Below are 13,600 nucleotides of genomic sequence, written 5' to 3'. Positions count from 1 at the left end.
TTTTTTTTTTTTTAATTTGTTTTTCTTTCCTCTCAAGGATCTGACTTTAATGTTTATAGTTTATTTTAGCCTAATTTGATCCTTGGTTTTTAGGGGTGAAGACTTTTTGGGTTTTAGGAGTGAAGACTCTGTATGAGTTCCTTAGTGTGAGAGAGTGTGTGCTGGCTTTCCCAGATCCTGGTTGTAGTAGTTATGTACGTGGTGTGTGAGGTTTACTGTCTCCTATGGGGTTGGAATGGCAGGAATCTCTTTAAGCGTACCTCATTCTCTCGTGGTGTACTCTTTCTTTATTTATTTAATTTTTCCCCAGTATTTTATTTACTGAGTTGATGATTCAGGCTTCGGACCAGTAGGGGAAGTATCCGTGGGTAGGCACCAGTTGTAGCTAAAGCAGGTGGGTAGATGTAATACCCAATGGTGGGCAGAGATCCCAGCCTTGATGAAAGTGGCTGGGGGAGCTCTCAATTAGATATGCTGAGGTTTTGTCAGGGTGAAGGGTAAGAGCTACCTCAGGTCCCCCACAAGGCCAGCTGGAAAGCTATCCACCTCCCCACTTTACTCCTGTCCCAGTGTTCTGGCTATTCAGATCAGACAGGCAGTTATTTTCATCTGTAGAAATGTTGATGCTCCAAGTAGAGTAGAATTGTGACTGCCTGTCATGCAAGCCTGAATCTGGGGAGTGCTCCTCCCGTGGGGATGCAATCACCCTGATTTGTTCAGGAAAGCTGTCTGTAGGTGCATGCATGCTGCATTCCTTTGGGAGAAGCCCCAGCTCTGTCTGCAGTGGCGTACCAAGGGGAAAAAGGATCCCTTCTCTAAGACCCTTCACAATACCAGAGGCTGCCTGCCTGTTGGGTAGAGGTGCAAACTTTCCCTACTCTGCCCAGCACAGCACGGCAATTGTGTCTCTGCCGTGGAAACTTCACACCAGTGAAAAGATCTGGCACTCAAGACCGGCCGTTCAGATTATTTTGTCCCACAGGGTGTTCCCTTGATGTGATGTTCTTCCCCTTTCTCTAGGAATGAGACTTCCTGAGAGCCAGACTACAGTGCTCTTCTGGGTCTATCCCCCCAGTGGGCCTACCAGACTCTGGGCTGGTGCTGGGGAATGTCTGCAAGGGATCCAGTGATGTGACCTGTCTTTAAGACTCCCAGCAGTGAATACCAGCACCACCTCTGATAGACGTGGAAGGGGAGTGATGTAAACTCTGCAAGATTCGAAAGGCTTAGCGTGCTGACTTTCTCAAATGCTGGTTATAATTATAGTGATGTTATCACGTGGACGGACGCAGGACTTCTGGTTAGCCAGAGTGTTGTAAGCAATGGTGATAGCTGAGAATATGCAGCCGTTTTCTCCTTCCTGGGTGCAGTGCTATTCTGCCTAGAGGTGAGTTTTTTGCCTGTCTCACAGAGTAGGCTGCAGCTGCCACTTCTTTCAAAAGTTCTGTGGATTCTTTCAGTTTTCCTGTTCAGTTCCTGCATTCATTCTTGGAGAAAAAAATTTATAGTGTGAATCTCTACACACTATTCTGTCCTTCCAAGTGGGAGAGGCATGTGAATGCTGCCTCCAATCTGTTTGTCTTGGGGGGAAAAGAAGCAGTTTGGTTAAAAAAAAAAAAAATAGATTTGCTGGGTTTAGCAACCCAGAGCTCATTGGGAACCTTGGCGAAAGCTATTTCGGTGGAGCAGTAGGAAGGAAGCCAGTTGCAGTGTCTTTGTTGAGCAGTGGAAGGGAGGTAAGGAAGTGGAAAGAGCAGCTGTGGTAGCCGAAGGGTGCTAGGACAGAGGGAGCATGATAAAGCCATAAGTAAGGTGTGGTGGAAGGAAAAGAGCCAGGACAGAGGGCAGAGAAAGAGGATCCTCAAGGACCAGAGAGGCAGTGGGGCCCACAGTCAGGTGCGGGGATTCAACAGAAACAGAAGGAGGGACGTTTCTCACTCTGACCCTGGAAAGAAGGAAGAAACTGCGTGTGAGTTCAGACATGTCCATTGGCGGGGGCTGGGATGCCCGCATCTTCCTTGTTAAAAAAGGAAGTGCAGGTTCAAAACATTTAGAGACAGAAGGTGGGTAGGCAAATCTCCACCTTCAGACTGGTAGGCTCCTCCAGAAGCCATCAGACAGGAAGATGTGAAAATCCCCAGCACTCATCCCAGAATCACTAAGTGGCACCTCTCCTGGGCCAAAGTCCCAGGACAGACCTCATTGTTCCTCTGTGGGAACACCTCCCCAGGAGGGCCTCTTGGATTTCCCCATTGCAACCCAGGTCAGAAGTTTCATCGTCAAAGCTGTCTCTTTTTTTTTTTTTTTCCTGTCTAACAGCTCTGACTACCATCCAACCTTAAGGCACACTGAAGACATCGGTGGCCACTCCAATAACAGCAGGTAGGTGACTTGTTCAGTCTGAGATGCTGGGGACATATTTCTAATGGAAGAGATCTAGAAACTTCAGCCTCCTCTGAGGACCTGAGAACTAGGGTGATGAAGTGTAGAAACTTAGAGCTAAAGACAACTAAGTCTTCACCTAGATAGCGCTGCACAAAAGAATTTTCTGCAATAATAGAAATGTCCTAGATCTGCCCTGCCCAATATGGTAGCCACTAGTCACACATGGCTACGGAGTACTTGAAATGTGACTAGTGTGACTGAGGATCTCAATTTTTATTTTATTTTATTTTTTATTTTTTGAGACAGGGTCTCACTCCAATGCCCAGGCTGGAGTGCTGTGGTGTGATCTTGGCTCATTGCAAGCTCGACCTACAGGTCTCAGGCGATTCTCCCACCTCAGCCTCCCAAGTAGCTGCAGCTACAGGCACGTGCTGCTACACTCAGCTAATTTTTTGTACTTTTTTTTTTTTTTTTTTGGTAAAGACAGGGTTTCGCCATGTTGCCCAGGATGGTCTCAAACTCCTGGGCTCAAGCGATTTGCCCACCTCGGCCTCCCAAAGTGCTGAGATTACAGGCATGGGCCACCTTGCCTGGCCTTTATTTTATTAATTTTAATTTAAATAGCTACACATGGCTAGCAGCTATCATGCTGGACAGAATAGACTTGAAAGAAGCTCCCATTTTCCAAAGGCACACACCAAGGCCCAGAAAGAATGACTTCTCCAAGCAGGATTAGAAGCCAGGTTTTCATTTTGTTTTTGTTTGAGACAGGGTTTCGCTCTGTCGCCCAGGCTGGAATGCAGTGGCACAATCTCGGCTCACTTCAACCTCTGCCTTCCGATTTCAAGCAATTCTTATGCCTCAGCCTCTGGAGTAGCTAGGATTACAGGCATGTGCCACCACACCTGGCTAATTTTTGCATTTTTAGTGGAGGCGGGGTTTCACCATGTTGGCCAGGCTGGTCTCTAACTCCTGGCCTTGAGTGATCCACCCGCCTCAGCCTCCCAAAGCGCTGGAATTACAGGCATGAGCCACCTCACCAGAAGCTAGTTTTTTAATTCACTCCACCCTGCATATAACAGCAGTGATCTCCGTGGAAATGAAATTGACCTAAGGAGCGTGAAGGAGGCTGACTGGGAAATGTCAAATCTGGGCTCCCCTCTCTACATCCTTTGTATCTGGCTTTCTGGGACACAAGGAGGTACCTAATGGGGCTCAGAAACTTTAGGCTGGGATCCTGCTCCTTATTACAGTGAACAGGAGATAGCATTTGAGAGTAGATTTTTAGAGGTTTTTTAAACTGAAAGCCTAATTCAGCTGTGTCACTCTAGGTAAGTTGCTTAACCTCTCAGAGTCTTCATTTCCTCATCCAGAAAGTGCCTGCTTCATGAGGTTGTCCTGAGGATTAATTGATATAAATTCTAGAAAGCACTTTGCCCAGAAGCTAGAACCTGGTAGACACTCAACATTACAGCTAATGTGACAATTAATATCCAGGGCAAAGCAAATTAGATGTCATCAAAGTCAGCCTTGAAAGCAGACCCACTGCCCACTGCTTTCCCTTGATTGGGGATGTAGTGAGAGAGGCAGCATGTTATCAGTGAATAAACTATTCCAGTAATAATGATCACAACAATAAAGGTTAACGTTGTGCTTTATGTATGTCTTACATGATTTACAAGCAATCCCTCATTTCATCCTCACCACAACCCCATAATTTGGAGTCCATATTGGCCCCATTTTACAGATGAGTAAACTGAGACTCAGATAGGAAAAGTCAGTAGCTCAGAATTGCTCAGCTAGCTCTGGTCTCATCTGCCTCTCTCCATATGTAATAAGTCTTTATCTGGTTTTAGCATCAGCTGGCCAGGTGGCATTGCATTCTTCCCCAGCTTGGGAAAGAGAGGTGACGAAGACTAAGAAACATTGCTAAACAGTTAGACTCAAACATTCTTTCTTTGGGGTAGGTAGGCAGTTGAAGTGCGTCTGCCACAGGCCTTGAGTGCCCTCTGGGCCCTGGGATGCATGGAGCAAGAGATAGGGTAAAGAGTTATGGAGGGGATTGAGGTGTTGTTCACTGGGGTGGGTACTTGGGAGGGAGCAGAATTAGTGTTCATAGCTCTACCTGGATTAATTCATTCATCTGTAATCAATAGCAAATTGATAAAATACATTATTAGGGTCACTCAACACTGTTTTTAAAAATGTATTTGGACTTGGGTGGAATCTTCACTTTTACCAAAAGGCTTTCTTTCCAAATTAGAGGGTCTTGGCTCCAAGGGTGGTAGCTGCTACAGAGTTGGGGTCCTCAGACCCAATGCCAAGTGTATGAACCAAGAAAGAATATCAATACCCAGAGATGGACTTGTGGTCAGAGCAGATGGTTGGGGAGTGAGGGGAAAGAAGAGAGGCAGGAGTGGGGCCGAAAAGTAGAGGCATCAGGTCCAGGGAGGAACACCACCAGACTCACCAGAAGCTTTAGTCCATCTCTGTCGTTTTAATGCACTGCTCCCCTTTGACATGTGAAAGACATTCAAGAGCTGTAGTACTGCCAATGGTACGATGAGGAAGCCTGAGGCAGCTGGAGTGCCAGGAGACTCAGACAAGGCAGCTGAAGGAGCCAGGGGCTCTGAGATACAGCAAATATGAAAGAAATCCATGCAATCCTGGGCAAGCCATTTCCTTTGTCTGGGCTTGTTTCCCCATCTGTAAAATGAAAAGACTAGCTAGAAAACCCCTCAGGTCCCTTCCCAATATAAACTCTACGAGTCCGTGAAATGACTATGGATCCGAGAGCTGACCTGGGAACTAATTATTCAAAGTCATCAGAATCACCCGCACCCTCAGGAGCTCCACCCCTGCACTGCATTGAGCAATCTAATCCACCACTCACTTCCTCCACTGTGTTCTCACCACCACCTCCCTTTCATAGGTTGCAGCTGCCCTCCTGGAGGTGTCCTACAGGTGAAAAGGCCAGCATCCTGGTAAGTCTTGGAACACCCACCCTTCCCAACAGCTAGAATGTCTCTGTTGTTTGTTTCCCTTGATATCCAGCCTACATTTATCCCAAGCATCTCTCCCCACCCTTGGTGGGCCCCTCACCCTCACTCCTCGGCCTCTTCATTTTCTTCTTTGGGGATGGGGTCCCCAAAGGGAGAACTTCTGTTCCTCCTCCCTCACAACCCTCTCCAACCGCTCAGGACCACTTGATGCCCACGCTCTTCCCTTGGCCTAGTGACCTTCCAAGACTCAACCAGCCCTCCTGGCCTGGGCTAGGACTGGGTCTGAGGATGGGCCGAACACTGTTCGCTTCCCACTTCCCTACACTAAATGCAAATATTTGTGGATTATATTTATAGAGAGAAAGAATACTGAAACTGTACAAAAATGACCGTTTTGTTGTTAAAAAGATTGCCTTAAATGTTTGAGATCTTGTAAATGTCTCTCATTCTATAGCATTTTCATGTAATAAATTAGAATTCATGCCATCATCTATGGAGTTTCCAAACTACCATAAGTCACTAAGGGGCTGGCATTTTCCCTAAGTCAAGAAAGCCCCCTTTTTATCTTGGAAAATATTACTGGATGGCCAGCCGGACCCAGCCATTTCAAGGGTGTTTGGTTTATCATCCCTGCCAGAGCTGTTTCTTTCATTCTGGGCCTAAGAAATGGCAAAAGAAAACAATGCATAAAACATCAAAGAATGTGAGTGGACCACACACAGGTTGATTTAATTATATCTCAAGAACTTAACTTACAAATATGTCTAATAGATGAGGTGCGCTTTTTTTAAGAAGAAGGACTGTAGACTGCAAATAATATAGGTGGAGCTCTTCACACCTCACTGGAACAGTGGTTTCACCACTTCTGCACCCTGTGATCGCAGGCTGGTCACTGAGCCTCCCTTTTAGGTCAGCTGAACCTCCTTGTGCCTCAGTCTTCTAGAAACAGGACCTAATTGTATCTGTTTGTAATGAGCCATGGAGATCATGTACCTGTGAGGCACAAAGCAGACCTCAGATGTGTCATCTCCTTCCTTTTGTTTGTCCCTCTGTCTGCCAAGTCATCCTCTGTAGAGATTGGTAAACTAAAAAACAATACCAACAACAAACACCCCTCTCCCTACCCTAGGAGCTGGAGGTCATTGGCCTGACCTGGTTCGCCTTGCTGAATTCTCTACCTTCTGTCCTGACTTACATGCTCTCCCTCTGGAACCTGCAGTTGACCCATAATGCCTGGGAGCGTGAGCTCACCCATATACATCCAGCCCACCCCCAACACAGCTGAGCACTGGATTATCCACAGTGAGGATTTACCTGTGAAACATGCTCTGCCACTGCTGCCTGTGCTAACACGACAGTTTCTGCAGCAGCCCCAGTCCTGGCTTCTCACAGCCAAAACTCATACATACAAGGTCCTGCTCTCTAAGAGCACAAGCTCTCTGCACCCAATATGCCCTGCACCTACTCTCAAAGATGGGTCTTCTCTTGGGTCATTTGTTCCCTTAAGAGCATCTGTAATCATCTGCTCTCAGAAGTGATCCACCCTTGACCTCATGACTTCATTGGACATACCCTGGACCTCTGAGCAAACTTGCTCTCAACCATGGGACTGTGGAGCTGGTGACTTCTTTCAGGTCTTGCTGACTATACTGGTCCAGCAAGCTGTATTACCAGCCCTCTCAATACCTGCCCAGCCTTCCGGCCAGGCAGGGCCTCACCATCATCACCACGTCTCTCTAGGTTCATCAACTGATTGAATCTTCTCTATCAGTTGCCTTGGTATGCTGGGAAGGCAATGTATCTGGCCCCTAACTCTCAAAAGAGAAAGTAAAAACTTGTCAGGAAGGTGATGGCTAAGAATTCCATCACTCTTGGGGGAAAAAGGGCATTATTTTCCCAGTTTTGCTTAATCTTCTTCAGCTTTCTTCTTTGCTACATAGATTGACAACAACAGAGACTTCCTTTCTGCTAAAGAGAAATCCTCCCTAGGACTTTTGTTGTTATTGTTGTAATATTTGTATTTGCTTTGCAAGGCTGTGCACCCTTTGATTAATCTTTTTTTTTAATTGAGACATAAGTCACATACCACAAAAGTCACCCATTTAAAGTTTTTAGCATATTCTACAACCATTGCCACTAATTCCAGAACACTTTTATCACTCAAAAGAAAAACTCTGTAGTCTTTAACATTCCTCTCCCAACTCCCCTTGCCCGTGGAAACCACCAATCTACTTTCTGTCTCTACCAATTCTACCCATTTGCCTATTTTGGTCATTTCACATATACGGAATCACACAACAGGAAAACTTTTGTGTCTGCCTTTTTTCACCTAGACTAACATTTTCAAGGTTCATCCATGTTGTATTGTGTATCAGTACCTCATTCCTTCTCATGGCTGAATAATATTCCATTGTATATAATACAGTCATAGGTTGCTTAACAATACGGATGCATTCTGAGAACTATGTCATGTGAACATCGCAGAGTATATGATGTTATAGCCTACAACACACATGGGCTATATGGTAAAGCCTACTGCTCCTAGGCTACAAACCTATACAGCACGTTACTGCGCTAAATACTGTAGGTAATTATAACACAATGGTAAGTATTTGTATATCTAAACATAGGAAAAGAACACTAAAAATACAATATTATAATCTTATGGGACCACTGTGGTATTTGTGATGTGTCATTGACCAAAATGTCTTCTAGTTGCTCATGATTTTTCTTCAATTTGTCCGTTCATCAGTTGATGGATATTTGGTTTGTTTCCACTTTTTGAGCTTAATGATGAATGCTGCTATGAACATTAGCTTTCAGTTCTCTTGGGTATATACCTAGGATGAGGTTTGCTGGTTCATGTGGTAACTCTATGTTTAACTTTTTTGAGCAACTGCTAAACTGTTTTCCAAAGCAGTTGTACCATCTTACATTCCCACCTGCAATGTGGGAGAGTTCTGACCTTTCCACTTCCTCACCCACATTGTTCTTGGGCGTCTTTTTCTGAGTGTGCCCAGCCTGGTAAGTGTGAAGTGGGTCCTGGGACCTTTAACTTCCTGGTTTTTCTCTGACACTGGGTTCCATTTGGAGGTAGGTTATGGACTTGGACATGGTTGGTGGTAGGATGGTCATCCCTTACTCTAAGGCAATGGCCAGAGGGTGATCTGTTTTGTGGTTCAAAAAGAAGCTAATTAGGGAGCTGGGTTGCTTTAGTTGACTTCTTCTTTGAGAAACTAGGATTTTCTTTTTTTTTTTTTTGAGGCAGAGTCTCACTCTGTTGCCCAGGCTGGAGTGCAGTGATGTGATTTCGGCTCACTGTAACCTCCACCTCCTGGGTTCAAGTGATTCTTGTGCCTCAGCCTCCCAAGTAGTTGGGATTACAGGCACGCATCACCATACCTGGCTAATTTTTGTAATTTTAGTGGAGACAGGGTTTTACCATGTTAACCAGGCTGGTCTCGAACTCCTGACCTCAAGTGATCCTGCCACCTTGGCTTCCCAAAGTGCTGGGATTGCAGGTGTGAGCCACCACGCACAGTCGGGATCGTATTTTTGAATAGCTGCAGCCCACCCTCTACACCCAGACTTCCCCAAAGCAGGATCTGTGCTGTCCTTGTGGCAAGGGCAGAGCCTGGGGAGTTAGACTAAATCTGAGAGGAACAGGGGAGTCAGGGCTGGATGGAGAAAAACACATGCAGGACAGGAAGGGTCCCCGACAGGGCTGGAGAGCCACCAAGCAAGGGTAGTGCAACCCCTGTCTTCTCTGCTTCCTGCTGTCCCTCTCTCTTATTGGGGAGCAGACTGGCTGTGTCTGCTCATCCTGCATGGTGGCCATGGCTGCCCAGAGCTCCCTGAATAACCTGTTACGTTTCCACCCACAGGGAGAATCAGGCAGCCCGCTTGCTTATTATTTTTAATATACTTTTCCAAACTACACACACATTCCCAAAGCAGGCCTCCTTCTACCCAAAGGAGAAACGCTGGACCTTACTAATTAACTGAAGATTCTGCTAGCTCGAGAACCTTCCAAAACTCTATGCCACAATTGTTCAAACCATTTTCCAGAGTACATCTTTTTTTTTTTTTTTTTTTTTTTTTGAGACGGAGTCTCACTCTGTCGCCGGGGCTGGAGTGCAGTGGCCGGATCTCAGCTCACTACAAGCTCCGCCTCCCGGGTTCACGCCATTCTCCTGCCTCAGCCTCCCGAGTAGCTGGGACTACAGGCGCCCGCCACCTCGCCCGGCTAGTTTTTTTGTATTTTTTAGTAGAGACGGGGTTTCACAGTGTTAGCCAGGATGGTCTCGATCTCTTGACCTCGTGATCCACCCGTCTCGGCCTCCCAAAGTGCTGGGATTACAGGCTTGAGCCACCGCGCCCGGCCCAGAGTACATCTTTTAAAATAACTTTTAGAAAATTGAACAAAGGGATTCATGCCTCAGTTTTATAGTCAAACCATGATCTTTTCTGAGGTTACAGCCCATTTGGAGTGCCTGCTTAATCCCTTGATTAAAAACTGAATGGGACTGAATGCAGTGGCTCATGCCTTTATTCCCAGCACTTTGGGAGACAGAGGCAGCAGAATTACTTGAGGTCAGGAGTTTAAGACCATCCTGAGCAATATAACAAGACCCCATCTCTAAAACAAACAAGACAGAGGCAGCAGAATTACTTGAGGTCAGGAGTTTAAGACCATCCTGAGCAACATAACAAGACCCCATCTCTAAAACAAACAAACAAAAAAAAAGAACTGAGTGGCATCTCACATTTCTGAACATGAAACCCAGCCTTGATAGCCAAAGATGCTCACCACTGCAGGATCCAGGCAGTATTGAGTGTTCTGTGGGGATTATCCAAAGAGAACTTTCTTTTTTGGGGGGGGGAGGGTTATATATTTTATAATTTTTTAATTTGATTTATTTTTATTACACTTTAAGTTCTAGGGTACATGTGTACAATGTGCAGGTTTGTTACATATGTAACCTGTGCCATGTCTGCTATAAAGACACATGCACACATATGTTTACTGTGGCACTATTCACAATAGCAAAGACTTGGAACCAACCCAAATGTCCATCAATGACAGACTGGATTAAGAAAATGTGGCACATATACACCATGGAATACTGTGCAGCCATAAAAAAGGATGAGTTCATGTCCTTTGTAGGGACATGGATGCAGCTGGGAACCATCATTCTCAGCAAACTATCGCAAGAACAGAAAACCAAACACTGCGTGTTCTCACTCATAGATGGGAATTGAACAATGAGAACACTTGGGACACAGGAAGGGGAACATCACACACCAGGGCCTGTCCAAGAGAACTTTCTGCAAAGTTTTAGGTGATGGTGATGCTAAAAGAAATGCTAAGAATTTCTCTCTTATATTAAAGAGAACTATGGTCCTTTCATAAAATGTACCATTTATCACCAAATTTATCTCATAACCTAAGAGCTACTGCTTACATATTTGTAGGGAAAAATTACTTCAACGTAATACTCAAGCCAACACAAAGAATCCTATCTCAGTTTCTTGGGTGGATGTGCAAGAATCTGGGGAATTTATTGTGCAGTAACCTTCGTCTCTCTTCTATAGGTCAGGATTTAAGTTTACCTCAAAAACAGAAGATATTAACATGCAGACTGTCAACTTTGAAGATATCTGGGGAAGTGAAGATTTTAGTAATTACAGTTACAGTAGTGACCTGCCCCCTTCTCTACCAGATGTCGCCCCATGTCGACCAGAATCCCTGGAAATCAACAAGTATTTTGTGGTCATTATCTATGCCCTGGTATTCCTGCTGAGCTTGCTGGGAAACTCCCTCGTGATGCTGGTCATCTTACACAGCAGGGTTGGCCGCTCCGTCACTGATGTCTACCTGCTGAACCTGGCCATAGCCGACCTACTCTTTGCCCTGACCTTGCCCATCTGGGCCGCCTCCAAGGTGAATGGCTGGATTTTTGGCACATTCCTGTGCAAGGTGGTCTCACTCCTGAAGGAAGTCAACTTCTATAGTGGCATCCTGCTACTGGCCTGCATCAGTGTGGACCGTTACCTGGCCATTGTCCATGCCACACGCACACTGACCCAGAAGCGCTACTTGGTCAAGTTCATATGTCTCAGTATCTGGGGTCTGTCCTTGCTCCTGGCCCTGCCCGTCTTACTTTTCCGAAGGACTGTCTACCCGACCTATATTAGCCCGGTCTGCTATGAGGACATGGGCAACAATACAGCAAAATGGCGGATGGTGTTGCGGATCCTGCCCCAGACCTTTGGCTTCATCTGGCCGCTGCTGATCATGCTGTTCTGCTATGGATTCACCCTCCGCACGCTGTTTAAGGCCCACATGGGGCAGAAGCACCGGGCCATGCGGGTCATCTTTGCTGTTGTCCTCATCTTCCTACTCTGCTGGCTGCCCTACCACCTGGTCCTGCTGGCAGACACCCTCATGAGGACCCGGTTGATCAACGAGACCTGTCAGCGCCGCAACGACATCGACCAGGCTCTGGATGCCACCGAGATTCTGGGCATCTTTCACAGCTGCCTCAACCCCCTCATCTACGCCTTCATTGGTCAGAAGTTTCGCCATGGACTCCTCAAGATTCTAGCCACACATGGCTTGATCAGCAAGGACTCCCTGCCCAAAGACAGCAGGCCTTCCTTTGTTGGCTCTTCTTCAGGGCACACTTCTACTACTCTCTAAGACGTCCTGCCTAAGTGCAGCCCCGTGGGGTTCCTCCCTTCTCTTCACAGTCACATTCCAAGCCTCATGTCCACTGGTTCTTCTTGGTCTCAGTGTCAGTGCAGCCCCCACTGTGGTCCCAGGAAGCAGAGGAGGCCACTTTCTTACTAGTTTCTCTTGCATGGTTTAGAAAGCCTGCCCTGGTGCCTCACCCCTTGCCATAATTACTACGTCACTTGCTGGAGCTCTGTCCATCCCGCCCCTGAGTCCAAGGCACTCTGTATTCTAAGAAGTGAAAATCTACACTCCAGTGAGACAGCTCTGCATACTCATTAGGATGGCTAGTATCAGAAGAAAGAAAATCAGGCTGGGCGCTGTGGCTCAGGCCTGTAATCCCAGCAATTTGGGAGGCTGAGTTGGGCAGATCACTTGAGGTCAGGGGTTCGAGGCCAGCCTGGCCAACACGGTGAAACCCTATCTCTACTAAAAATACAAAAATAAAAAAATTAGCCAGGCGTGGTGACAAGTGCCTGTAATCACAGCTACTTGGGAGGCTGAGATGGGAGAATCACTTGAACCTGGGAGGCCTGGGAGGCAGAGGTTGCAGTGAGCTGAGATCATGCCCATGCACTCTAGCCTGAGTGACAGAGTGAACTCCATCTCAGTCCATGAAGATGTAGAGGAGAAACTGGGACTCTTGAGCATTGAGGGCGGGACTGTAAAATGGTGTGGCCACTGCGGAAGACAGTATGGCAGCTTTCCTCAAAACATCGGACATAGAATTATCACATGATCCCGCAATTCCACTTCTAGGAATTGACCCACAAGAAGTGAAAGCAGGGACTTGAACCCACATTTGTCCACCAATGTTCATAGCAGCTTATTAGCTTATTCACAAGACCCAAAGGGCAAAAACAACCCAAATGTTCATGAATGAATGAATGAATGAATGGCTGAACAAAATGTGATATGTACATAACAAAGTATCCTTCAGCCTGAAAGAGGAATGAAGTACTCATACATGTTACAACATGAACGAACCTTGAAAACGTTATGCTAAGTGAAATAAGCCAGACATAAACAGCTATGATTCCACTTACATGAGGTACTGAGAATGAACAAATTCATAGAGACAGAAAGCAGAACAGTGATTATCAGGGACTGAGGGGAGGGGAGCGTGGGGAGTGATGGTTTAATGGGCACAGGGTTTATGTTTGGGATGTTGAAAAAGTTCTGAAGATAAACAGTAGTGATAGCTGTACAGCAATGTGTCTTAATGCCACTAAATTGACACTTAAAATGGTTAAAATGATCAATTTTGTTATGTATATTTTATATCAATTAAAAAAAAAAAAAAAACTAAGCCCTAAAAGGTATTTTAAGCACCAAGGCTGATTAAACCAAGGCTGGAACCGAGGCTGGAACCACTTGGCTATATTTTTTGTTAAATGATTCCATTAATATCTTTTGTTTTAATAAACTATTTTTACTTGGGTGTTTATATTACTGCTTCCAAATTGCTACAGAGCAG

The 13,600-nt window shown here is 45.9% G+C and overlaps 1 protein-coding gene and 1 long non-coding RNA gene across 4 annotated transcripts; one reads left to right on the top strand and one right to left on the bottom strand.

Moving 5' to 3' along the window:
- Positions 1–5,274, bottom strand: LOC117094542. The gene is made up of 2 exons (XR_004441574.1): positions 4,856–5,274; positions 1–1,580 (listed from the first exon to the last, which is right to left on the bottom strand). It is a non-coding gene; the product is annotated as an uncharacterized LOC117094542 (long non-coding RNA).
- Positions 1,298–12,419, top strand: LOC117094540 (C-X-C chemokine receptor type 2). Of its 3 annotated transcripts, none has more exons than XM_033230298.1 (4): positions 1,298–1,387; positions 2,320–2,382; positions 5,318–5,369; positions 10,983–12,419. In XM_033230298.1, the coding sequence occupies exon 4, from the start codon at positions 11,023–11,025 to the stop codon at positions 12,088–12,090; it is 1,068 nt and encodes a 355-aa protein (XP_033086189.1). In that variant the 5' UTR covers positions 1,298–1,387; positions 2,320–2,382; positions 5,318–5,369; positions 10,983–11,022; the 3' UTR covers positions 12,091–12,419. The 3 variants fall into 3 exon arrangements, with proteins under 3 accessions (XP_033086189.1, XP_033086192.1, XP_033086191.1); XM_033230301.1 differs by lacking the exon at positions 1,298–1,387 and adding an exon at positions 1,712–1,736; XM_033230300.1 differs by lacking the exon at positions 1,298–1,387 and adding an exon at positions 1,778–1,969.
- Positions 12,420–13,600: the final 1,181 nt, after the last annotated feature.

This window comes from Trachypithecus francoisi, unplaced genomic scaffold (genome assembly GCF_009764315.1).
Source record: "Trachypithecus francoisi isolate TF-2019V2 unplaced genomic scaffold, Tfra_2.0 Lachesis_group13, whole genome shotgun sequence".
NCBI classification, from domain to species: domain Eukaryota; kingdom Metazoa; phylum Chordata; class Mammalia; order Primates; family Cercopithecidae; genus Trachypithecus; species Trachypithecus francoisi.
Note: the sequence above shows the minus strand (reverse complement) of the source record. Positions and strands in the feature narration are given on the sequence as shown.